Below are 24,498 nucleotides of genomic sequence, written 5' to 3'. Positions count from 1 at the left end.
ATCTGAGATACTCGAGGTATTGTTATTTATTCACTTTCTGAGATGGGAAGGATTAGTTAGAAATACTCCAACAGAGGAGACTCTTATCGGGTTTTCTTTGTCTCACTTGCGCCTTGAAATTGCCATATTGGAAATAAAAATTGACACAAATACAAATAGATTTTCATGATCCTTCAGTTTATTCCCTCATAAGTTTACAAGCATCTCTGCTGACTGATAGTTTTGACTTCTTGTTGAAGTGTTAAAAAGTTAAAGATGTAAATCCTTAGCGATAAGCGTAGCTGTTACATTGTGCATGGAAGGTCGATGTTCGTTGAAATTTTTAACTGCTGCATTCTTAGATCCGTTCCACTTAAACAAGTCCCTGAAGTAAAACGAATACTGCTATCAATTACCAGTATTTAAATTGACTTCTGAAATCTGTAATAACAAAGCGCTGATTAATACCAACCTGTATAATGGCCGTGTAAATTTCATTCTTCCCTGTTCAGTTACAAATTCTAATGCTGGTTTAATGGCAAAATCTTGCTCGGCTTTTATCGCAAGTCTAAGCCACCTGAAATGGAAATTTATTTCTATACACTAGGTATTTATTTCATAGACTGCACATGAGAAACAGATATCATTTGCATGAAAAATAATAAGGATATTACAGACCTGAATCTAATTTCCGAATTATGCATTTCATGTATCTTGTATAATTCTTTCAAGGCCGTCATTTTAATACTTGACAACGGAGCCTGAAAAATGATGATTTTCAAGTGAAAAATCAACATCAGTTGGATTTCAACATATCAGTTTTTTTACTTGTCAAGTTCTACCTCTAACAATAACAACGACAGGAATTCTCTGATTTGGTTAGATGAAAATCCTTCGATGTCTGATGCGGCAAATTGGTCTAATTCATTGTCACTAGCTTTGCTCCACTTCTCACATAAAGCAATGCAAACATCTGCTAAAGAAGTGTCGAAACTGAAAAAAATTAGAAAATGTCACTTATAAAATCTTCTTGAAAAGTTCAATACGCTTGAGGCTGTACATACTTTGGCTTTACAGGAGGCATGCCTGGTTGATAGAACCATGCATTCCAATCTACTTCATCTAACACAGACACCTAAAAATGAATCGGTACTTTATAGCTTTTGTATTATTTAGCTAACAGTCATGAAAAGCACATTTAATAAATCCAAGTTTCACCTTATCATGGAAAAAACTGTACAGGAATTCCTTCCATTCGTCAGTATCCAAACTCTTATACTTAAACTTCTCAATGTACGCTCTAAGGAATGGATTGAAAACCTCTGGAAATAGACATAAATACGCAACTGCAGTTAGGTTTTTGTATGTACCCTTAGTTGTTATAGAGAAGTAATAATACTAACCGGCTCCACCAAGTTTTTGCTCAAGATAGAATAACAGTGAAGACCCTTTCTCGTATGGAACACATGAAAAAGCATCGTCGGGATCGATACCTTTCAAATCAGTTACAAGTTTTGTAAGTGGATTTGTGGCCCCTTGCAGCTCAATCTAAAATGAAATTTTCAATCGTGGCATAAAGTTTTTAAACGATGGACATTTTCTAAGGTATGTATTCTGGTAACCGGTAATGTATCTAAAACACATCTATCTCACTGTAGCCATTAGATCCTTCCATCTTTCGATGTGGCTCAGATGTCGATGTGGCTCTCCGCGCAAGCGTGCAACTATCTTCCTCTCGACAAACGAAGTGTGCCCTTCATTTAACCTGCATAATGTAGAAAATTCAAACTTACAGATTCAGATAAATCTTTCCAGCCTTCGACTGCAGAAAAATGCCGATGTTTTTCGCTATGCATTTTCCCCGCTATTTTCCGTTCAACAAACACTGTGTGTCCTTCATTGAGCCTGTATGTGTAAAATGGTATTGTTACCATTATTATTTCAAGAACCCCTGGTATTGAAATGTTTGATGATTTCACCGATACTCACCAGAAATGTTCAGAAGTTTTGTTGGTGACAAGGTTGCCAGTCCAGCTATGAGTGATTTCATGAGCGACAACATCGGCCAAAGAACGATCTCCAGCCTACGTAACAATTTGAGTTGTGTTAACAAAAAAAAACAGAATCAGAAAAAAAAACATCATTGTTCGCCAAATACATACCAATAAAGTGGGTGTTACAAAGGTTAAGCAAGGATTCTCCATACCACCATACGGGAATGAAGGTGGTAACACTAAAAGGTCATAGATTCCCCAAACGTACGGACCAAGTATTGATTCAGCAGTTTGTATCATTTGCTCTGTCTGCAAAAGAACCGTTAATAGTTCCCCAATGAGTACCAACACATGTTTTACTAAGATGTTGATAATGTTTTGTTTTTGAATGGTAACAAAATTTTTCACCTCGGCAAATTCATGAGCTGCTTTGTCAACCATTTCTTTTTCAGACCAAACGTGAGATCGTGGACCAATTTTCCTGTCAAAATTCTATAAATGTTGACACAAATACTGATGAAACTTTAAATAACTTTCTCGTAGTGATATATCAAATCAGACCTGCTTTCAATTGCTCCAACAACAATTGCTATTAAATAGCTAGGAATTGGAACTTTCTGATGAAATGTGTGGACTCTGTGGGTGGCTTCCGTTGGATTTTGACTAGTTGACTGTTTGACAGCGCTCATTAACACTTCTAAATCCACTGGTGCAGATATCTGAAATACAAACATTGCCTAAGTAATGATAACCTGTATCAATATTAGATTCAAATATCTTATAGTTTTATCAAGTCGATTTATTTGACATGATATAGATTTCTCACTTACAGATGCTGTGTAGGATGTTTTGATCGCTGGAGTATCCTGGCACGGTAATAAACTTCTAGCGTGTATTGCCTAAAATTATAAGCAATCACTGATGATAAACTCTATCATCTTTTAACTAGATCATTATCATTATCACTGATCAATGTAGGCATACTATATATTTACCTGACATTGACTGAACAGATATGGGTGTTTTTTTCCAGCTGTCTGTTCAGCTTTTAACCACTGCAGGGCTGTACTTTGCGGAGAAGTTTTGTAATGCACTGACACAGTCATTCTTAAAAACAGTTCATTAAATATATGATTAACCTTCTCACCTGATATTTCGTATCTGTATATGATATAAGCTAACATACAAGATCTTACTTTTTACCAACACCAGCTGGTAGATGAATTTCAAGTTTAGAACCAAAACACAGAACTGGATCACCGACAGTAAACTTTAGTTGTTCACCAGAGCTCTTATCTGACACCTTCACAATACTCAAATCATGTGTATCTAATGTCTTAATAAGAAAAAAATTTCTCCATATTCAGTAATGTCTCAGTGAAATTAAGAACAATTTTCTTGGATACTTACCAATATATTGGGTGAATCCTCAGCATTCTTCTCTATTTCAAAATCCGCTCGTCCATCGAGTGTTTCAGAGGTAAAATCAACTGCCAAATCAAGGTGGATTTTCTTCGTTTGCCATTGTTCAGGAAGTGCAAATGAATTGGGATCAGCTGGGCTTAAAGCAGACATCTTCTTACTGAACTTAGAAAAAATGAAACTGAAGTTAAAACGTAGAAAAAATGAACATATCCTTGTTGGCAACGTTCATTATCGAAAGTTCATTAACCATATGGTATAAGCATACATATAAGGCCTACTAGTACTCAGTCAGTTGCGTGCTCGTCGTCAAAAGCCATCTTTAAACTTTATGTGAATTCTAGTGAGTATCCTTAAGGGTTAGGCATTCATTCTATACAGACACCGCATACTTAAAAGTTTAACTGGACAATGACGCCGGCACGGCAGACTGAAGACTTCAGTGAAGTGAAGTGAAACTGACTGAAGTTGACGACGAGGACAGGGGCTGTCGTTTTTTACTCAACTCATCGAATCCGTTTAATTTTTAAATTCAGCTCTGTGTCCCAGTCAGATTTCAAGGAGTTAATTAAACTGTTAAGTTCCACATTAAGTTACCTGAATAACGGAGTAACGCACGTTTCAACGATTACCGTATTCGCTAAACTTTCACTTTCAAGTTAAAAGGAATTCGCCATATTTTGATCATGTGACATCAATCGTCGTCCGTAATCGACGGCTTTGGCCTCAAAAATAGAGTCCCATTCCGTTTCCGTGTTTTATTTCAAAACACAATTGCCACAGTAGCGTTTCAGTTGAATTGTATTGAATTCATTGCTCAAAACGTGGTTTGGTTCACTAAAATAAAACTGATGCTCATATTTTGTAAGTATCAAAAGGAATCCCCTCTCTGATAATTGTTTGAAGTATCTCGATTCTCTATTTGTTGTTACTGTCGATTCTCATTAGTTGCCAATATCAAAACATTCAGTATATTTAAGTCAATTCGATAAGAATTTTATTGCTACCTACTACACGTTTCTCACGTTTATTTCTACACGTTTATTTCAGACAGATGAATTGATTCTCGTGTTGAACTATGGTATTTCAAAAGAAACGTTTGTTCATCGGTGGTTTGTTTTCTGATATCACTGACGATGCTTTAGCCGATAGATTCAAACAGTTCGGCGATGTGACTGCGGTTGAAATAAAACTCCGGCGTGATGAGGAAGGTACGAAGGCATTTTATCTAAAAATCTCTGCATCATGAAAATAAGTGTCATGAACAACCAGAAGTTATGTTTCATTTTTATTTTTCAGGTAATGTGACTAATGCTTTTGCGCATTTGAATATTGAAGGCGAAGAAAATCGTATTCAGAGATGTAAGTTGGGAAATTTAGTTTTTAATAGTTTTCTTAAAGTGATAGTTGATTAATAATGATGGGTTTTGACTTGTAAATTTAGGTATCCAAACCTTCAACAAAACAAAATGGAATGGTGCACAAATTACAGTCGAATTGGCTAAAGAGAGTTTTCTCGACAGGTAAAAAGAGTTTAATTGTTTCTGTTATGTTCGTTTTCGAAGAAAATGCACACGGAATCATTAAAAATGTACTTCATTTTATGAATGGATTTAGATTAAGAAGGGAACGTGAGCAGCGCAATAAAACTGATAGTTCTGCTTCGAAACCTCCACCGCCCGAGTTTATACCTAAAGCTAAACCGGGTGACTCAGTTCCTGGGGAAAAGGTATGTAAATTTCAAAATGATAATTCACTGTAGACATCTCAATTATATGTATATACCGGGTATATATCTCATGCGTTGTGAACTATTTTCTAGGATTGGGTAGTCAGCAAATATGGTCGACCTTTACCCATAATGCATTTATCAAAAGAAACGGATGCAAGAAAAACGATAACGATTAACCCTTCAAAATTTGTACATAACATTCGAAAATTAAAAGAGGATGAAATCAATGCGGGAAACGACATCAGTAACCTGACGTGGCAAATAGAAGATGATGTGCACGAAAAGCAACATCATGAGAAAAACACCAAGAAAAAGTTTGAAAGTAGTTCTTCATCTTCAGATTCGAGTTCATCAGATTCAGATTCAGATGAAAAACCGAGTAAAAAAACCAAGAAGATCAATGAAAAACCCACTGTTAGAAATGTGAAAAAACCAGCTTCAGATTCATCCAGTAGTGATAGCGATTCATCGGATGCAGATTCAAACACTCGGCATTTAAAAGGAAAAACCAAAACTGAAAAACAGTCGGTAAAAAAATCTAGTAGTAGTGATTCGAGCAGCTCGTCATCATCTGATTCTAGTGACGAGCTGTCTTCTGATGATAAAGTTGTTGACAAACAGAGTGATGTGTTCAGTAAAAAAGCAACTTCTAATTCTAGTCACTCGAGCTCAAATTCTATAAAAGGTGGAATTTCATCAGATTTAAATGACAGAAAATTGAATAATACAAATGATTTTGAAGTTGTTGGGGTAAATGATGCATTTAATTGGCGTAAAAAGGGCGAAGACGTTGATTATTCATCAGATGACACCGATGATATGATTGTTGCCAGTAAAAACCCCAAACAGAAGTCAGTTAACTCTCAACTCCATCCTAGTTCATCATCGGATGATACAGATGCGATAGTTGAAAATTCAAAGATTTTACCGAATAAAACGCGAAAGGCGAAAAAACTAACTAAAGTCCGCTCAAAAACTAATGAGAAATCAGCGGAAAGTAGCAGTAGAGATAGTAGTGATGTAGAAAAGAATGCAAAAGTTAAACACAGTGAAAATGATAATACTAATTCAGACAAAACTGTATCTGGCACCTCACAAAAACCATCTTCATCTGATGAAAGTAGCAGTTCTAGCAGTGAGGAAGACAGAGATAGAAATACCACAAATATAAAGCAGATAAGTGCTGTGATTAAAAACGATTCTAAGGGAGCTTCCAAAAATGGCCATTCGAATGAAGATTTACTGAAAACAACAGCAGGTTAGTCCTGAGATTCAAACATGCATTTGTTTTATAAAAGAGGTTTTAATCTTGAATGTAACATTTTCAGCAAAGAAACATGAATTAGATAACAAGAAACGACTTGAAAGTTTGCGGCTACGTGGAAAGGAGGCATCAGTTAAGAAATTGGCAATACAAGCAGCTCTCAAGCAAGTGGTAAACACTCATTCATTACTTAATATGAAATTATCATTAAGGCAAAGGAAATGGAAGAACATTGTACATGTATTAATTTTTCATTGATAGGATTCACAACCTTTAAACAAACGTGTTGTATTTGACTCGGAAGATGAAGATATGGAGTCTCTACCAGAAGTTAGTACCAATAATATAGAACAACCAAAAATCAAGAAAGTAAGACTTGACTGCTAGATTATTTCTAATCAATAAATCAAGTACCAAAAATGGTTGATATTGATTGAATAACTATGAATGTTTTATTATCAGGTTAAGTCTGCAAAAAACAAAAAAGTGGAAGATTCAAAACCGAAGCTGTTTGATAGCGATGACTCAGACGACGATAATGCAGGAAGTAGTGACAGTGATAATCAGGATATGTTCCGGGAGCGACCACAGTTTGAAGGGAAATCTGGACAGCAGGTAGGTGAAGTTAATAATTCAAGAAAAACTGTACAGATTGATATAATCATATATAACAAGAAGAATTTTCTTTTTTAGTTAATGAAACTTCAAAATAAAATTGGCACTGATGAGAGATTTCGAATGGATAAACGGTTTTTGGCAGATATTTCTGATGATGGTATGTAGTATGGAACCATATTACATGAATTATTTGACTGTTTCATACTCCTTCGATACTCAAGAGTGTTTTCAATTGTAATATGTGAACGGTATCTGTTTTTCTAGAAAACGAATCTTTACATGGTCAAATCGATCTGTTCATAGACAAAATGAAGAAGTCTGGCGAGTTTGAATTGCTCGTTGAAATGGCTTCCAATAATGAGAGGCTTGGTAAAGATTTGTTGCGCATAGCTGCTTTAAAGCATCCCGGTGATTACAATCATTCTTTAGAGCACTGTAAAATTCTTGAAAAATATGATGACGACGCATATTTCTCAAATAAAGTGGCAACTGAACTTTTAAAAATTAGATGTAGCAGTGGCCGTACTCTAATTGTGCTTATGGATTCTTTGCTCAGAAAATTTAAGCAATTTATTTCAGGTAACTCGAGAAACAAACTTAAAGAGACTATAATGTCTTTACCTTTGCTTTGGTAACAATCAAGAGTTTTTATCTTGTTTATGATAGATGTTGAAACTGCTGAATGTAATGTGGCTGAAAAGGAAAGAAGTCTGAATATACTGAAAGGAATTTTAGGCAATAAAGTTTTAATGACATCGAGGAAGAAAAGCGATATAAGGTGAGTATCTTGATGTAGTTACAGTACTGTCTTTATCTCTTGGCGCTAAATTTTTTATGTGGACATGTATTTATTTTCTTTTCTAGCACAACACATGTTCGATATGATCCAACTCGGGAAGATCATGACAAATATGAGATCAAGAATGATTCTAAATTAAAACCAGAAAAGTATTGAGCATAATGGATTGAGCATAATATCATGTGCGTTTGTTATTCTTCATATTTTACACAGGGTCCATGTATACCTTTTTCAGAAAATCGAAGAAATCAAAATTAGGTGAAGACGAAGTTGAAGTGAGGACAGAGCCAGAAGTATCGAAAGAACGTTTTTACGAAGTAGCTGCAGACTTAAAAAATGCTATTGATTCTTCAGAAAAGACACCGTTTTCATTCTTTGGAGATAGTTCTAACACTGAAGCCACTGTTGAAAAGAGTGAGTTGAATATTGTGTGTAAGATAAGAATTATCATTAAGTTTGCTCGTGTTATTTGGTGTTAAGTTATGGTAGGTCTTGCGGTCTTATTTAACATTTGAATATTTACCGTAATTCTTAGCAAAGCCAAATTTGGCGGAAAATCGAAAGAGTGAAAGTGTTGATTTGTCATGGCGTGATAAATGTAACATGGATACCAGCGAAAATGACAAAATAGAACATGAAACTGAGGAAAAAGGTTCCAGCAGGTACTGGTATTAAAAATTGAGAAAATACATTGTGTACACCGCTTTTTTCTTGTGCATTCTTAGTTAGGATTACATATACTGTAACTATTATTATGTTGGATCTTTTCGTAGTAATATTCATGAAAACCAAGGTACGATTGTGGAATCTTGTAGAGACACGTTTTTCTTTACTATAGATGATATCAGAATAAAAGGTACAATATTCTGTCTTGCATGCTTTGTATTCTCTGTCGGTGAATTCATTGTTTCAATCACTTCTGATTCTATTTTTAGAAGGAATAGAGTTTTTCCAGGCTACCGAAGATCCAGATGAACTTCGAGAAAATTGGAACGAAAATAGGCAAAAAGCTATTGAAGTAAGTTTAACACAAAGTTGGACTACTGCATACTTGAGTTGTTCTATGTAAAGTTTTATAACTGATTACATGTATTTGGTGTTCTACAGGCTTTCAGGTTGAAAAGGAAACGAGCTTTGCGCACTCAAGGAAAATTTAAAAATAAACCTGATCGCTCGTCATATGAACGAAATGGTACAGCTCAAAAAAGACGATTTGGCCGCAAACAAGTAGAACCAAGAGCATTTAAAAGATTCAAATCCCGATAAACTAAACAATGCACACTCGTTATATATATAAGTGAATAGAAAGAAACATATTAAAATATATTAAAATTATATTATATATCGGTCATGTTGACTTAATTTATGTTCGTTGATTCGTAAGCAAAGCGTATATGGACGACTAATTCACTATCCACAGCAGTGTATCGTGCTTCAAAGGAATTCTTATTGCGAAAACAAATGTAAGACAATTCTATTAGTAAAAGCGGAGTACATTTTGAATGCGTTGGGCCATGCACTCTAAAACGTTTCTACAACTGGTACAGCACGAAAACCAATGGACACTAATCTTTCCGCCCTATTGAATTCCTGACAGTATCCTTCTGGTGGCTGATCATCCGCTCTTGGTTGACTACTGGATACCGCAACGATCCAGAACGACATGAAACATGTTGCTCCTGAATGTAACAGTTACACAGTTACCCCTAAACACTAAACCTCTCATTGATTATCGACTTATCTATTGCCATTGACATACCGGGTTTTTAGGACACTTATCTGCTTATCTGACCCTTTCCTTATTTCGCCATATCTTGGCGCTGCATTAACTGCGCCTGCTTTAGATTATTCGCTTATTGGAAATTGTCTTCCTTCGTTTTGGCAATACGGGTCATTTCGATGTTCCGCCGAATTCCATTGAAGAATATCATGCTACTTTTGCGAATTGTAAATATAGGTCCTCAATCGAATACCGCGTCCACAATTTAAATATACATTCGTGTATTTTCTTAATGGCCACACAAAGATATTCATTCACTCACAGATTTTAAGGGAAACTAACAAAGAAAACAAAATCAGGCTCAACATTCTGATATTGCCTTGGACAATGGACACGGCCGCATTGCAGCATCCTGGCTGACTACAACATAATGGAATACATGTCTTATTACCAGCATTTGTTAGTGTCCAATCACATTTAGGATTATTTTTGTAACAACAATCCATGGGGCAGTTCTCGGGTGTTTCACCCGCCTCACATATCCCGTTGTAACATGATTTTGGCGTAAGTCCACCTTTTCCGTGCGCCATTTTGCATTTCTTTTCGAAACACTTGATAAATGACCAACAGAAGCCAGGGATTTTGCGCCACCAAGTTTCACACTCTTTGGCTATTTGGTCTTGACCCCTGCAACCTCCACATGCGAACTTGTCGGCCATGCGTTTGGCTCCATCTCCTGCTTTGGAATCAACTCCACAACCATCACAGTATGTATCTAAAATCAACGAGAGGATTATTGTCATAAAAACTGTGATCGGCGCCAGTGGGCACCAGTTCTAATCATACTTACACGCAGATGCAGAATGATAAGTTTTCCCGTCGCATGGTACACCCGTCTTGTTACCGCTTCTACAATTATTACAGCACGCGTACCAATGGACTCGTATCTTTCCGCCCCATTTGAAATCCTGACAGTATCCTTCTGGTGGCTGATCACCCGCTCTTCTTGGTTGACGGCTCGATACCGTAACGACTAAGAATGACAAGACGAGGAATTGTACATGAAACATGTTGCTGCGCATGCTGTACACCGATCAGCTATACGAGCTGTACTACTGAAAAGAGAAAACGCACGGTTTCCCCCAAACACTCTCTAGACGGCTACCATTGGTTATCGACGCAGATGCCGGGTTTTTAGGACACCGATTAGTCATAGAATCTGTCCGCTGTTATCAATTTATGTGATTATATATGGAAAGAGTATAAATACATGTGCATACTGCATACTGCATACTCTTTCCAGGCGGAAGTTGTTTCATCATCTGCAGATTAAACTGAGGATCATATTCTCACAAGGCGACACGATCATGTCAGGTTCAGAAAGAATGGCGGCTATTAGGGCAAAAACGCTGCAAAACTTGAACTTATCGCAAGAAGAAATGAGTATCTACGGCGCTGAAGTTAAAGAGAAATATGAAAATGCGATGAAAATTGGGAATATCACTTGTGCTTACAGGAAAGTTATGTTTCTCGGAGATTCGGGAGTCGGAAAAACAAGTTCGCGAAAATTACTAATGGGAATTCCCCATTCAGAAAGAGACGGAGAGAGCACATTTGGAATCGAGCAATATTTTGTTGATGGTTCGTACAAAAAGATTGACAACAGTCGCTACACTGAAGTGCAACAAGCTGCTTCGTATTTCACTATACTAGGAACGAGTAATCTCTTGACACATATCGCAACTCCGATATACATACTCTTACTCAATGGAGTTATATTGATGGTGACCTTTTTCATTACCGGTATAATAACGTTCATCCTGTTATGTTTACACGGAATACGTTTAGGTTTTACACCGTTACTTCTGTTAGCTGTCGTTCCAGTTTCCATATTGTGGAAAAATGACATCGAGGGTTTCAACCAAGGCAACGGACTGGCGATCATCCTAGTTATTCTAAACTATATAAGTACGATAATGCTACCAGAAATGTGTTCAGGAATTCGGACGATGGAAAAGTATGATGCGCTATGGGCCATCTTATCCCGCACTTTCATCTCGTCGGGAGTTTTTGCATTGCTAAGCGCATCACTGGGAACTGGGGGTAGAGCTGGTATGGCCGTAGCGTTATGTACGCTAATTCCTCCAGCTTACAAGGGAATCGTTACACAACTCGCTCAAACTCATTCTTTCAACCTAAAAAGTGGCGAAAACGAAATCATGAATATCCTGCAAATAATTTTCCTGTTTTTGAGCTTTGTCCTCGGCGTTCTCATTCAGAGCAAATTCCATAACATGAAAAGACGAATATTGATTTGTGTCTGTTCGCTTACTTCGGCATTAACAATGTTAGTAATGATGGTTTCAATGAAAATCGAATCGGAATTACTACTGGCGACATGCACTGGAGTTATCTACGGATTTTCGTTTGTAAGGGGTTTAACTTTTGGCCACAGACTAAGACGACTATTCGGACACAGCAGGTTATTGGTGATCGTTTATGGATGGGAGGTAGGCATGTTAGGTGGAATATATATGGGATGGAGGTTTTCTTGGACTGCATTGTTCACCGATGGCTGGTACTTGTTTTTAGCTATATTAGGATGCACGATAGCAATAGCATCGGAAATACGCAGGCATTACCTTATCCGAAATGATTCGGTTCCCGCCCAGCTGATTTGGGATATAAAATGCAGCAACCCAACAACCTGGCCACAAAGACTTTGTCTGTTGGACTGTTCGGGAAATGAATTGTACCATGTGGGACACCATATATTTATGGCAAAGCATTCCATATATTTGGTCGTTTTCTCGCTAGAAGATGCTTACGAACGCCCAGATTGGCAAATGGAACGAATCCTCTATTGGTTGAATTCTGTTTTTGCCCATGCTCACCATCGAGATTCGTTGATATTTCTAATAGGTACACATAGGGCATCGTTAGACAACAATCAAACTAATGGAATTGCTTCTATGATGAAGAGAGAACTGTATCCAGTATTCGGTGGACGTCTCGCTCTAAACTCGAGTCGAAATGAATGTCCACTGTTCACGTTAGAAAATAGATATCGAGAATGCAATGGATGGGATACGGATATCGATGAATTAAAAGAAATGATCCTAAAGACTACACGTGAAGCCGAATACGCAAATCGTTTGATACCAGTTAAGTGGTTAGGATTTTTAGATTATGTTAAAACAATCAGACGGAATTATCGCCGTGATTGTATCGTTAGTTATTTCGATTTGTGGTCGAAGATGAAAGAAGACATCGGATTTGAGAAAGAAGCTCATTTCCTAAGGATGCTGGAGTTTTTTAATGATTACGGAGAAATATTCTTCAAATCGAATGATCCTCGATTATTTCGTTACGTTTTACTCGAACCGCAGATTCTCGCCGATTGCGTAGAATCACTAGCCGGAAACTATCTGACAGTCGTTCCTAAACACCTAGAATCGGCTTGGAATTCGCTGTGTCGTACAGGTGTCACATCGCCCGCTTTACTTCGCTTTATGCTACAAAATACAGTCGGTGATTTAGATTGTATTTTAGACATCCTTCGAGCAGTGAATTTGATCATACCGTTCTCTACCGAATCGGAAGAGATGTTCATTGTACCTTATAGATTGCCGTTAAGCGTGAACGAGTCCGTGTTACCGGTATGCAAACTTTCGCTCGACTTTTATTTCGATTTTGGTTATTTCTATCCGGAAGCTATGTTTTTGACCCTTTTGGCTAAATGTTACCAAATGTCAATTGGAACTTTTACTCCTCGCCTCTTCAAGGATTGTGGTATATTTAAGTTTGGTCCTGGCGTATTTTGTAAACTAGAATTAATGAAAGCATCGATTGGACAAAACTTAATAAAGACAACGATTGGCGAGGATAAAATGAATAAAGAAGATATTTTTCGAACTTTGCGATGGGTTGATGAAATTATAAATCTGATTCGGCTAAAACAATTTCCTTTTTTGAAATACTCGTGCGGAATTACGTGTCATTGTAGCTATAATAACAAGTTGCACCTTTCAGTTCTTTCCACACACGGCGGTTCATTAGAACAGAACTTTACAGGCGGGGAATTGAAATTCATATGTAACGGTGTGATACGTACAATTGCTATTCCTCCTAATATACAACAAAATTCAATTGACCAGGTAAGTTTTGACTCAATCTTCAAAACCAACCAATGATATCGTGAAACATAAAAAGGAAAGTCGTTTATTTTCAGGAAAATGTTTCCCCTCTCGACACAAAAGCGTACGTTGAGTTTGAGACTTTCATCTCGAGTTCAGAAGAAGATGATGCTTGGGTTCAATGTGAACTAGTGGCTTTATTAGAAACAGCAGAACAACCGTTTTGTGACCTGCTTTGTGAAAAACCGAGCGTAGCCACCAGGATGAATTACTCAACAAACCCCGACCCAGGATATAGCGCGAACTCCCGCAGTTCAATTATTAATATAACGAGGGAGGACATTATCATGTCTAAAACAATGATAGCAGTGTTAAGTCGAAATTACTACAACGACGCCAGATGCATGGCAGAGTTGCGCGTAGCTTTTAATACTGGCAAACGAGTAATCCCAATAATCATAGACTCGAGTTTACCTCCAACTGGTTTGTTAGATACGGTGCGCTGTTTGGACTACCAACGGTGTCTTAAAGATGATGCACTAATGGCTCAGTTTTATATTCCGATAATTAAGGCGATAAAATCATGAAATTCTCAGAACCTTAAAATCATCTACGAATCAACTACAAGAAATTACACGCATATATACAGGTATGATAATCCATGAATTTATTATCTTCTGTATTTATGAACAAACGTCTCAGTAAATATCAATTTAAATCTTACGAACTGTGATATCTGTTGTTATCGTTTCACTGTTAGGTGAAGAATCGACTTGGTGAAAAGATGTGGAGTAATAATCTCCGGAACGTATCCATTCTCCTTTCAATCGATCGGGATGCCAGCCAACATTTATAACACAGGACACGAATAGCATCGGTCGTCCGTGGGGAAAGTTGTTGACCTGCACCGAATAAGGCAACGGGACGGATATCTTATGCGAGCTCACGTCAACTTGGTATCGCTGGAATACTACGGGTCCTATATCAGCGATGGACATATCTTGAAGTTTGATAACCATCATTGAGTCGGCAGGAAGTACCTCGTCCTTGCTAGTGTCATCAGGAGTAGGTTGTACTATGGTGATATTACCATGGATAGTGACTGTACTCCAGTGAGGGATCTGAGCCTGAAGAAATGGGTAAAAAAGTTGCGCACGTTTATAGACTATTATAGAGAAATCGAATAACCATATAGTTCTTTCAGTTTACTGATCAAAGGAAGTGGAAATTTGTTTCGCTTAGTCGTAAAATCTTACCGTGGTTGTAGCATTATTTCTACTCGCTCCAGTTACCAATATTAGCATTATGAATACGAATTTATCCATTTTGTTAACGTTTACCAACCGCACCGTGAAACGAACGTAAGCCAATTGGGATATCTATGTATGAACCTTACTGGTAGCAACTAAATTGCAACATGATATTTGAATATTAAACCGCATCGAAGACGTATATACGCTAATCAACTCGAAAAACAATATAGCGATTGTATTTCAAATAAAAAGACAGCTGTTTTATGAAAATTAGTAGCAATTCAAAGTACGGGCTGATAATTTTTTCATGAAATAAAATGCCTTCGTATTTACAAGAGCTGAGGGCTCGGTGTGAATCGATTCAACATATGTACAACTATTAGCCTAAATGATTGAAAATAAAAAGTGTAATGTTCGACGTTCAATAAAGGCATGTTTTTTTTATGATATGCCTATATAAGTTGTAAAAGCGTTAGTACAATTCTTTTGCTTCTCGAATCCATCAGCAATTGATAAATTTGGTGCTCCTCAACACATATTCAAACATAATTGAAAAGCGCAGCTAAAAGCAGTCATTCCTCCGAGAACGAGATTCGCCATCAGCAGTATGACGTCAGCTATCCAAATATTTTGGAAAACTGGATTCATCGACATGTCGTTACAACACAGTACTAGTGCGATAGTCGCTAACAGCAAACCGGTAAAATGAATCAACACAAAAATCAACGATAGAATCAAATCGTGGTGTCCATAAATCAAACTGAATGTTAACGCCTGGTATAACACGGCTGCTACAAAAGCGGTCATACAGTGATGGTACGTCGTCCAGCTTTTAGCCTCTTCAGCGACGCCGAGACAAAAGAAAAGGATCGTGAACACGATATCAATAACGGCCGCAAGCTTCACCCAAAACTTATAAACGTTCTTCATTATTTTCACCAGTGATCGGTATTTTCACACCTACAGTTATTCAACTTTTTAGCGATATTTCGCGTCTAAACTCCATATGATTCTTCTTTCATTTAGAACCGTGTCTACAAACATATATATTACTTCTTATGCATTTCAGTATGTCTAGAGAACAAATATTTACTCGTCGATTACAAATCTAGAACAGTGTAGGCCATACACATTTTTTTATAGATAACTCGATAAAGAATAAAGAGAGGTTAGATAATTGTCACAGGTGACTGCACTGGACAATCAATTTCTGATCAAATAAACAACCTTGTTCTCACTGGCGGTTGTCGGAATACCGCATTGATCACAAGAAGGATGAGAATTGTATAAGAAACATTCACCGCTGTTTTCAGGGGTTTGTTTTTTGAAAGCGAAAAGAATACACGCGTCATTTGAAGAGCACATCAATGCGCACTCGGGTGTCGATGCGGTTTTGCTAACGGAAATCAGAGATCGTTTATTTCCGGGTGTGACCTGTGGTGATATCGTCTCATACCATTGATTCGTAACGCGTTTTTTATCTAAAAGAATTAAAAAGACAAAACATAATTCCCAAATTTTTTTTACTCGTCTAGATAAGACATCGTGCCATTATACATAGTATATGTATTTCTAATGATCATATTTTCGCTGAATACCTGAACATCTAATCTCTGCATAAATCCACGGCTCTTGGTCTATTCCATAAGAAGCCGGAACTGTCCATCGGGTTTCTTTTGTCATTGCGCAAATTTGGTTAGTGGGTTGAATTTCTATAGATGCACAACGAAAACTGGTTTCGATTTCGCAAAGATGTTCACATTCCGCCAATGTTACATAATTGACAATTTTATCATTGTTTCCAACAATTCCACGACCGGGTATTTCAGTCCAATAATACCCGTTAAGACAACTCGCTGCCAAATAGATAAAAGTATAGGCTTCATAGATTGCCCACAAGAAGGAACCACAATAAAACGTGCAGATTATCTAAAAGGTTAGGCATTTCTAAAACCTGACCGCTCATCAAAATATTATTTACTTACCACAGCAAAGTTTTGGTGCAGTTCTGAAATACAAAAATATGGACATCAACATTCCCACTGATGCCCGGGAGCTGGATAGCATTTTGAGTTTTGGTTAGAGTTAAGTTGTCCGAGTGTCCAGCAGCGTGTCTTTAGAACCGTGAAGTGTGGTTGGCTTTCATGGCTCGGGAAATGAAAGCAAACATTGATATTGAGTTATGACGAAACTTCGTATCTATTATTCAACAGAATTCTATATTAGGTAAATCAGTTGTCTTAGGCTAAAAAAAATTGATACCTTGTTTCTCCGCTCTGCTGAGCTTAAATGTTGACCCGGCCGGCCGCCTATCTACCCTATACGTTACTTTTTTTGAAATCGTGATCAATTTTACCATAACAGACCCGGCCGCTATAGAAATGAACTGTTTATAAATTTTATCATATTTTACAAAAATGACCCGGCCGCTGCGGAGAAACAAGGTATCATTTTTGTTTAGCCTTATATTGGGCCTATTAGACTAAAACAGTGCTACCTTGTTTCTCATTTCTGGTGAGCTTTAAAACCCGTTCGGCCGCCTACCTGCCCATTACTTTTTTTAAAATCATGGTCAAGTTAACAGACCCGACAGCTGTAAACTAAATGTGGTTTACAAAATGACCTAGCTGATTGACAGAAACAGGGGTATGATTTTTTCAGCCTTTAATTTTGTTTCATTGTACAATAATTTCCATGAGAAAAAAAATATTGTTATCACGAAATGGGATCATATATTGATCCTATATTGATCACCTAGACGATAGTAGTACACATGTGGTTGGTTTGTCGTATCAGATTTTAAAACGAGTATGTTGTCCGAGTAGCTTCCACAGGGATTATTTTACACGAGACCCCTACACTTGGGATGAGAGGTTTATGTTACATATGGAGTGTTGCAGGCAAATATTGATCTCATAATCCGGGAATGTTTACATTTATGAATTCTTAATTAATTCATTATTATGATTGATAATTGGATTTGGAGGAAGTCGAGAAATATTTATCAACGTTCATGTAATTCAGTAGGCGAAAACTGATTAAACATCAAATCAAAAGAGTGCTTCATTTGAGGGGGTTGATGATTCAAAACGCAATGAACAATACTAACGCAAGTTGATGATCATATGATATCAGAATCTTAGAAATATGAATCTTTCAAACGAAAGAAATATTTTTGTTCTGATTGCGGTGAATCAATGACCTGGATATCAAATACAACAATCAGGGACTCTGTTTCACCCCAGTCGATTCTTGGCGATGCCCTAAGGCCGAAAACCAAGCTTGTGTTGAGAGAGGAATTTCATTGCCTAATGAGAGGATTTTCACAAACGAAAATTAAATTCGCGGCAAATAGGCTAGTTCATGTACATTCCTCCAACGATAACAGAGCTTGGAGTAATCATTTGAGTCTTGATTCAAATGATTACTCCAACCCGAGGCAGCACATGCATGACGGGTTTCTTTGTGGCATGCGAGTAAGACTGGTTACCGGTCTACACATGGCGCGGAATTGGATAGGCAACCAGTCTAGCGGTAATACATTTGATGACTTGCGTGCCACAGTTAGAATACCAGTCAATTCAATTCCATAAATCTTTATTCTGATCGTTCCTTTGTGATGGGATATAGTCTGAGAGTCTGAATACCAGTCGTTGTTACGGGTTCCCTGAGGAACAACGGCTAGGTACTAGACCAGATGGGATACTGACTAATATTACCCACCCCAGCATTGCTGTTTTATCGTTCGGTACGGTAGGTGCCCCATAGGCCTAGACGTTAAATCCCAGACGAGGTTGACGCCGGGGGGCCGGTGCTATTATTGGTATCCAGACTATTGCTGCGTGCATGCTTTGAATAGAAAATTATTGTATCGGCCTGCTGGCGCCAGACGTGACCCAATTTGGTTATCTCATGCGCTAATAAATAAATGACCTTTGCCTTTCAGTCAACAGATCAGAACTAGTGGCACAGTGAGTTCGAATAAGCCCTCCTAACCTTACTGTGTGACAATCTGGTATTTTTCAAGTGGTGTGTGCAAGGAAGATCTGGGATGAATTTTCTGAAAGCTGTTTCGGGTATTATCAAGACAAATGGCCTAGCAGCTCCTGTGCAGCCTAAATACACAGTAACAAAGGAACACGTATGTATCATAATATTATAAGGGGCTATCAGTCAGTAACCTGTTAGTGGCTTTGTTTCACGATCGGATATTTTCACAAACCACATATTATTATAAGCCCATCCGATTAGGTAACTAACTACAATGTAATAGTTTGTATAAGCCCGACGGATTATAAAAAGCTTACCACCAACGATTTGGTAACTAACTAAGGGGCTATATACTCGCTCATCACACAAAACTTAAATTTGTGGCAACTTTATTTATATTAAGCTTGTACTATGTTGGGAGAGGATTGAAAAATACGTACTTCAGTGTAGCAATGATCAATCTAAATATCTGTTCGTAGTCTGACTATGAAGAACGGCATTATGAACCAATGGTTTGGGTGAGCAGTACAATTAGAACAACTGTTAAGAAGAATCCTGCAGCAGAAGGGTTCATGAAGTGTCTCAGATACCTTGAGGGTAACAATGATCAAAGTGAGTAGTTCTTCGAGAACCTGAGTTAGAAAAGACCGAAGATTTCACAATGAGTAGGGCGAAACCTTTCGTATTGTTTGCTGATTTATTTTACAGAAAAAACTTTGTACATGACGATACCAGTGATTATAAATATAGAATTACTCGGTCCGTCAACAGATCCTGAAACTGAGATCATATTCACTACATCTTTCTTTCTAAATGAATCACTGTTTGAAGATGGTAAAATTCCACAACCAACTGAAGAGGATGTATACATTCAAGAAATACCTGCAATGGATATATTTGTCAGGTACAATTTTCTTGGCCTCTGATTCTAAAAGTTTTATACATGTACACATTGCCTAACACTTAATTCTTTTATTTTAGGCGGTTTGGTGGTTTCGCTCGCGGTCAAGCATGGGTTGAAGAAAATGATAAGTTGATGGCTTCACTGGAAGAAGCAGATAAAGAATGTTTGGAGGAAAAACCCCAAACTTACAGCGTTGGATATGATCCACCTTTCAAATTGATGAATAGAAGAAATGAATGTTGGATTGTGAAAAAGAGTCAGCATGTAGAAAATACTGCTGCCGGTTTAGAACCTGTCACAGATTAAAGATTAAAGATAATTTTTATCACCTGGTTATATTTATAATATTATACAAATGATACCGTTACTAAATGATTATGCATTTTGAATGCTGGGAGTACTTACGGAAATAAATAGTGCCAAATTATCCATTTGACTGTTTTGTTATCTTTGGATTGTAGTAGGCTGGCAAAAAAAGTTTGAAGCCTTGAAAAAATAAGGGAGGTTTGGAAAATTCGAATGATCAAAGCTTTAACAAAATGGAACCGCTGGATCATTCTCAGAATGATCGTTTGAAACGAAAGGACAAACTTATATTTGTTACTGTTTTTGTTATTTTTGCAAAAACCAAAAAGGGGGCCCTGACTGGGCTTGTGACTTGAGGCCTACGACCAACCCCATTGTCCTGTAACAGGTTTTTTTTTATTGTACAGGGATCCCGGGGTCGGGCATTGACATTGGTTCTATTCATTCACTGTCAATTGTGACAAGTCTACTCCCGCGCCTTGGCGGTTTCGTTTCTAATAATATGGTTAATTTCATGGTAGGAATAAATCACCACACTTGGCCGCTGAGTTATACGACCGTATAGTGCTGCCACCACAATCAGATACGGTATTGAATTAAATTGAATTTTATTGGTGTACTTTCACTTTATTAAGTGGCCTTATTAAGTTTAATATAGTGGTAATTTTTTAGTCAAACCTAGTTGTAAGCCAGTCTAGCATCCGCACGCTGCAAAGAAAACATTGCATGAAATAAATAATGGCTGATGACGATGAAGAAGAACTCCCTCTTATACCTGCTGATGAGTTTGAAGAGGCAGATGTTTTGGAAATAGACAGTAAGACCCAAAAAGGCTGAATTCCTGAGTTTTATTATTTTGAATACTGCATGTATTTGTATATAGTTAAGTTTTATGATTATTATTCATAGTTGATGAAGAAGTAGATGAACCAGGAGCACATGTGAATACTATAGCTTTAGGTCAAGGGGAACGGCGAACTAGCCGAACTTCTCTGCGTCAACCAAGACGACAATCTCATACTGAAGTGACATTCAATGTTCAATTGCCTGTTGCTCATTCAGTAGGTACTCATTTTTCAGAAGTATCAGATTGATGTGAAAAAAGTTGAAATTCAAGGGCCTCACCGTTGAATAGCGATGTCAGGGAAAATTTGGAAAATCTTGAAGATGTGTTAAAAATTCTAGAAAAATGTCTTTAGAAATATACCGTATTGATACTCTATTCATGCCATATAGTAGAACCGTGGAGCTCTGAATTCATCATGCACAAATTGTGTTTAATTTAAGGAATTTTATTCTCTGTCCAGATTGTGATCAGTAACAATGCTTATGTTGGGCCTATTGTATGTTGACGTGAAAAAATGTGGAAACGTTATCAAAAAATGGTCTTAATTTGTTAGGTTATAGAACTAAGATGGTCTTGAATTAGTCTTAAGACTACGATAGTGGCCCGAGACTTTATATTTCCCGAATTTGTTTAATCATTTTCTGATAATTGATTCTTTGATTTTTCAGTATTTAGGAGAAGATTTAGAAGAATTACACGGCCGAACGATTCACGATGATGACTCGTGTCAATCTATTCCTATTATTGGATTACCCGGGGTTATCCTGATTCCCGGACAAACTTTACCGCTGCATGTGTTTGCCCAATCCACTGTTAATATGATCAAACGCATCTTAGAACTAGATAAAACTTTTGGATTGGTTTGTTTGAGGTAAAAAAGTGGATAGATCAAAAGATTCCTTAATCTAATCCCCAATAGCTCTGGGTCCAGTTTCACAAAAAGGATTAAGGCATAAATCGATTTAAGATAAACTGAATTAATGAAGAAATTAAATCGATTTAAGATTTAAACTTTTTTGTGAAACTTGGCCCTGGCTTCATACATCTATTTTTATTCAATTTTACAGTCACTTATTATTTTCAGTTATAACGAATCGACGTATGATGAAATTCATGCGAAAATCGGCACAACGGCGGAAATACTGTCAATCAAAGAAGAAAATGATGATCGTTCTGGAATCTCATCTATAAGGATGATCGCTGCTGGTAGGCAAAGATTTCAGATATTAGATACAAGGCGCCAAGTGGATGGGTACGTACATATGGATAACTGGATATGATTAAAATTTCCTTTATTCATGTGAACGTCTCATTACCATTACCCAGCATTGAGCTTTTGGTAATTGTTAATCTAGTAAATATTTCGATTATTATAGGACTCTACTCGCTAAGGTCAAGATACTCGCTGAGAAATCTCTGCCTGATTTTTTGGAAGGCGCCCGATGTCGGTCTCAACGTACATTGAAAGAACCGGTATGGCCTGTACCGGTCCAGTTTGATGACCTGCAATTTAATGCCGCTTTCTATAGACATAAGGTATTTCTCATATTTGTTGTTTATGTAACGCATGAAAAGATCTTTTGTATTGATTGAAATTCTCATTTTCGTTACAGAAAAAAGCACTTGGTGCAGCATACACTACATGGTGGCCTCCATGGGTTTATGAAAATTATGACGTGGTAAACCAAGATCGGTTCTTATTTGCTGCTTTCTGTTTATCATGGTGAGATATATAATGAGTTACGATGTCGACATATTTTTAGGATTGCTTGATGAAGAAAATGAAAGATGAATTCTCCAGTTGGAGTGATACATTTGAACCTGATAAAATGCCGTCTGATGCAGTTGAGTTTTCATTCTGGGTCGCTGGAAATATTATGATGGATGATAATTTGAAATTAAAACTATTAGCAATTGATTCTGCTGTTCAAAGACTGCGTTGTGAATTGGCTATCATGCAAAAGGTAAAATATCTTCCTTGTTTCTGCTATTGTGCACATACTGGATTTCCATGCTGATAATATTGTACGCTATATTGGTTGTTGTTCCTGCTATCAAAATCAATGATCTAAACTTCCAGTGTTCAGTTTTGTGCTGTAGAGATTGTGGAGAAATGATATTCAACAAAAATGAAGTCTTCACGATGTCTGTACAAGGGCCAATGGGCACGTACGTCAACCCCGGAGGTTATGTCCATGAAATGTTTACAGTTAGCAGTGAGCGCAAAGAATTTGCATTGAATTTGCGAGGTCGGCCAAGCTCTCAACACTCCTGGTTTCCTGGGTATGGTATCAATTAATTCTTGAGTTTCTTTTTCAAGACGGCATTCAGTAATAACGTACGTAATATATGTATCTTGGTATTTTTAAGGTATGCATGGACTATAGCTGAGTGTAAAAACTGTTCTGATCATATGGGATGGAGATTTACAGTCGTTAATAAAAAGCAGGGGCTTAAACCCGAGATGTTTTGGGGAATATGTCGATCAGCTGTCATACCTAAACTTCAACAAGAATTTGAAGACAGTGATGATGAGATGGATGATTGGGAACCTTGTGTTTAGTTTTAACTGTGATAGTAGAATTTCAGAAATTATATCCCCTGGATGAAGACAATCCAAGAGGGTTAGCCTAGGGAAACCAAAAGATTCGGATGATAAAACAAAACAAATGGATAAAGTCAGCAGTGACATTATAGTTGTACCACATCCACATGAAGTTTATTTGTAGCCATTTTGGATTCCAAATTGTACATTTTGGCCTTTTACCGGTACTGTGAATATATTTCACAATGATGTCTTATGAATTCAAAGTTAGTAGATTTCGATGAACCTAGGTTTCGGAGGTTATTTTGGGGATGTCTGGGGATAATCTTCTTGTGTCCACAAGGCGAATGCAAAACTAGTTGTTTAGATGCAGTTGAATCTTTAAGCTATGCGCATGTTATTCAACAAAAGGATACAGTACTCTGATTATGATAGGAATGTTTGGTTTATAGCTTTGCTTGATAAATGCGAATATTGTCATATTATCTTCATAAATTTTAGTTCTGCTACTACATTGTAGATTATTCATGTCTTCAATCTGTCAAATACCGGTACATGTGATTGGGAAAAATCAAAATTTGAATTCAGTCAAGGGCTATGATATGTGCACATCTAAATTGTTCGCTAGTCGTCATACATGTAGTAATATTGTGCAAGAACATGCTCTGCATTGTGCTCAATGCTATAAATAATGATATTGTAAAAAATGAATTACATGTATAAATGAAAGAAAATGTAATTAAGCAATTGGTGTTTGTTGTATTGGCATAAAGGTGCCACGTTTCTGATGTCATTTTGTGTTTCCAGGAAAGATGACTGATTTATCATGATTGGTGCTAGATGAAAAAGATGTCTCACTTTCGGTTCTACATTCAACCGAGTCTAACGAAGTTGTATCCAGCAACGATTGTTCCTACATAACGATTAAGGATTTCCACTGGATTGTGCGGGATGGACAAAAATGTCAAATAATCATGCAATATCTAGAC

The 24,498-nt window shown here is 37.2% G+C and overlaps 5 protein-coding genes across 12 annotated transcripts; 4 read left to right on the top strand and 1 right to left on the bottom strand.

Moving 5' to 3' along the window:
* Nucleotides 1-149: 149 nt before the first annotated feature.
* Nucleotides 150-4,134, bottom strand: LOC141901633 (leukotriene A-4 hydrolase-like). 2 transcript variants are annotated; one of them, XM_074788993.1, is made up of 17 exons: nt 3,993-4,134; nt 3,384-3,555; nt 3,170-3,309; nt 2,969-3,080; nt 2,804-2,872; nt 2,535-2,692; nt 2,382-2,454; nt 2,142-2,282; nt 1,969-2,063; nt 1,773-1,884; nt 1,383-1,527; nt 1,198-1,301; nt 1,044-1,114; nt 822-972; nt 658-740; nt 452-556; nt 150-364 (listed from the first exon to the last, which is right to left on the bottom strand). In XM_074788993.1, the coding sequence occupies exons 2-17, from the start codon at nt 3,546-3,548 to the stop codon at nt 250-252; spliced, it is 1,839 nt and encodes a 612-aa protein (XP_074645094.1). In that variant the 5' UTR covers nt 3,549-3,555; nt 3,993-4,134; the 3' UTR covers nt 150-249. The 2 variants fall into 2 exon arrangements, with proteins under 2 accessions (XP_074645094.1, XP_074645095.1); XM_074788994.1 differs by lacking the exon at nt 1,773-1,884 and adding an exon at nt 1,633-1,744.
* A 64-nt stretch (nt 4,135-4,198) lies between these two features.
* LOC141901617 (uncharacterized) lies at nt 4,199-9,074 on the top strand. Of its 2 annotated transcripts, XM_074788969.1 has the most exons (18): nt 4,199-4,259; nt 4,446-4,606; nt 4,695-4,757; nt 4,840-4,918; nt 5,013-5,124; nt 5,218-6,385; nt 6,456-6,562; nt 6,653-6,760; nt 6,854-7,006; nt 7,085-7,166; nt 7,274-7,588; nt 7,676-7,787; nt 7,874-7,957; nt 8,044-8,222; nt 8,344-8,470; nt 8,582-8,664; nt 8,744-8,826; nt 8,916-9,074. In XM_074788969.1, exons 2-18 carry the CDS (start codon nt 4,474-4,476, stop codon nt 9,072-9,074), a joined length of 3,147 nt encoding a protein of 1,048 aa, XP_074645070.1. In that variant the 5' UTR covers nt 4,199-4,259; nt 4,446-4,473. The 2 variants fall into 2 exon arrangements, with proteins under 2 accessions (XP_074645070.1, XP_074645071.1); XM_074788970.1 differs by lacking the exon at nt 7,274-7,588.
* Nucleotides 9,075-10,821: 1,747 nt separating this feature from the next.
* On the top strand, nt 10,822-14,561 carry LOC141901616 (uncharacterized). Of its 2 annotated transcripts, none has more exons than XM_074788967.1 (3): nt 10,822-13,685; nt 13,760-14,313; nt 14,425-14,561. In XM_074788967.1, exons 1-2 carry the CDS (start codon nt 10,896-10,898, stop codon nt 14,249-14,251), a joined length of 3,282 nt encoding a protein of 1,093 aa, XP_074645068.1. In that variant the 5' UTR covers nt 10,822-10,895; the 3' UTR covers nt 14,252-14,313; nt 14,425-14,561. The 2 variants fall into 2 exon arrangements, with proteins under 2 accessions (XP_074645068.1, XP_074645069.1); XM_074788968.1 differs by lacking the exon at nt 14,425-14,561 and having other exon boundaries at nt 10,822-13,187; nt 13,561-13,685; nt 13,760-13,878.
* Nucleotides 14,562-18,496: 3,935 nt separating this feature from the next.
* Nucleotides 18,497-20,242, top strand: LOC141901675 (heme-binding protein 2-like). 4 transcript variants are annotated; one of them, XM_074789084.1, is made up of 5 exons: nt 18,497-18,665; nt 18,864-19,058; nt 19,387-19,519; nt 19,616-19,811; nt 19,889-20,242. In XM_074789084.1, exons 2-5 carry the CDS (start codon nt 18,969-18,971, stop codon nt 20,115-20,117), a joined length of 648 nt encoding a protein of 215 aa, XP_074645185.1. In that variant the 5' UTR covers nt 18,497-18,665; nt 18,864-18,968; the 3' UTR covers nt 20,118-20,242. The 4 variants fall into 4 exon arrangements, with proteins under 4 accessions (XP_074645185.1, XP_074645186.1, XP_074645184.1 ...); XM_074789085.1 differs by having other exon boundaries at nt 18,497-18,670; nt 18,871-19,058; XM_074789083.1 differs by having other exon boundaries at nt 18,498-18,670.
* Nucleotides 20,243-20,725: 483 nt separating this feature from the next.
* Nucleotides 20,726-24,230, top strand: LOC141901641 (protein cereblon-like). Of its 2 annotated transcripts, none has more exons than XM_074789016.1 (9): nt 20,726-20,934; nt 21,027-21,178; nt 21,633-21,835; nt 22,049-22,216; nt 22,341-22,546; nt 22,585-22,643; nt 22,728-22,928; nt 23,045-23,247; nt 23,335-24,230. In XM_074789016.1, exons 1-9 carry the CDS (start codon nt 20,856-20,858, stop codon nt 23,525-23,527), a joined length of 1,464 nt encoding a protein of 487 aa, XP_074645117.1. In that variant the 5' UTR covers nt 20,726-20,855; the 3' UTR covers nt 23,528-24,230. The 2 variants fall into 2 exon arrangements, with proteins under 2 accessions (XP_074645117.1, XP_074645118.1); XM_074789017.1 differs by having other exon boundaries at nt 22,341-22,500; nt 22,578-22,643; nt 23,335-24,229.
* The last annotated feature ends 268 nt before the right edge of the window (nt 24,231-24,498 follow it).

This window comes from Tubulanus polymorphus, chromosome 3 (genome assembly GCF_964204645.1).
Source record: "Tubulanus polymorphus chromosome 3, tnTubPoly1.2, whole genome shotgun sequence".
Classification (NCBI taxonomy): Eukaryota; Metazoa; Nemertea; class Palaeonemertea; order Tubulaniformes; family Tubulanidae; genus Tubulanus; species Tubulanus polymorphus.
Note: the sequence above shows the minus strand (reverse complement) of the source record. Positions and strands in the feature narration are given on the sequence as shown.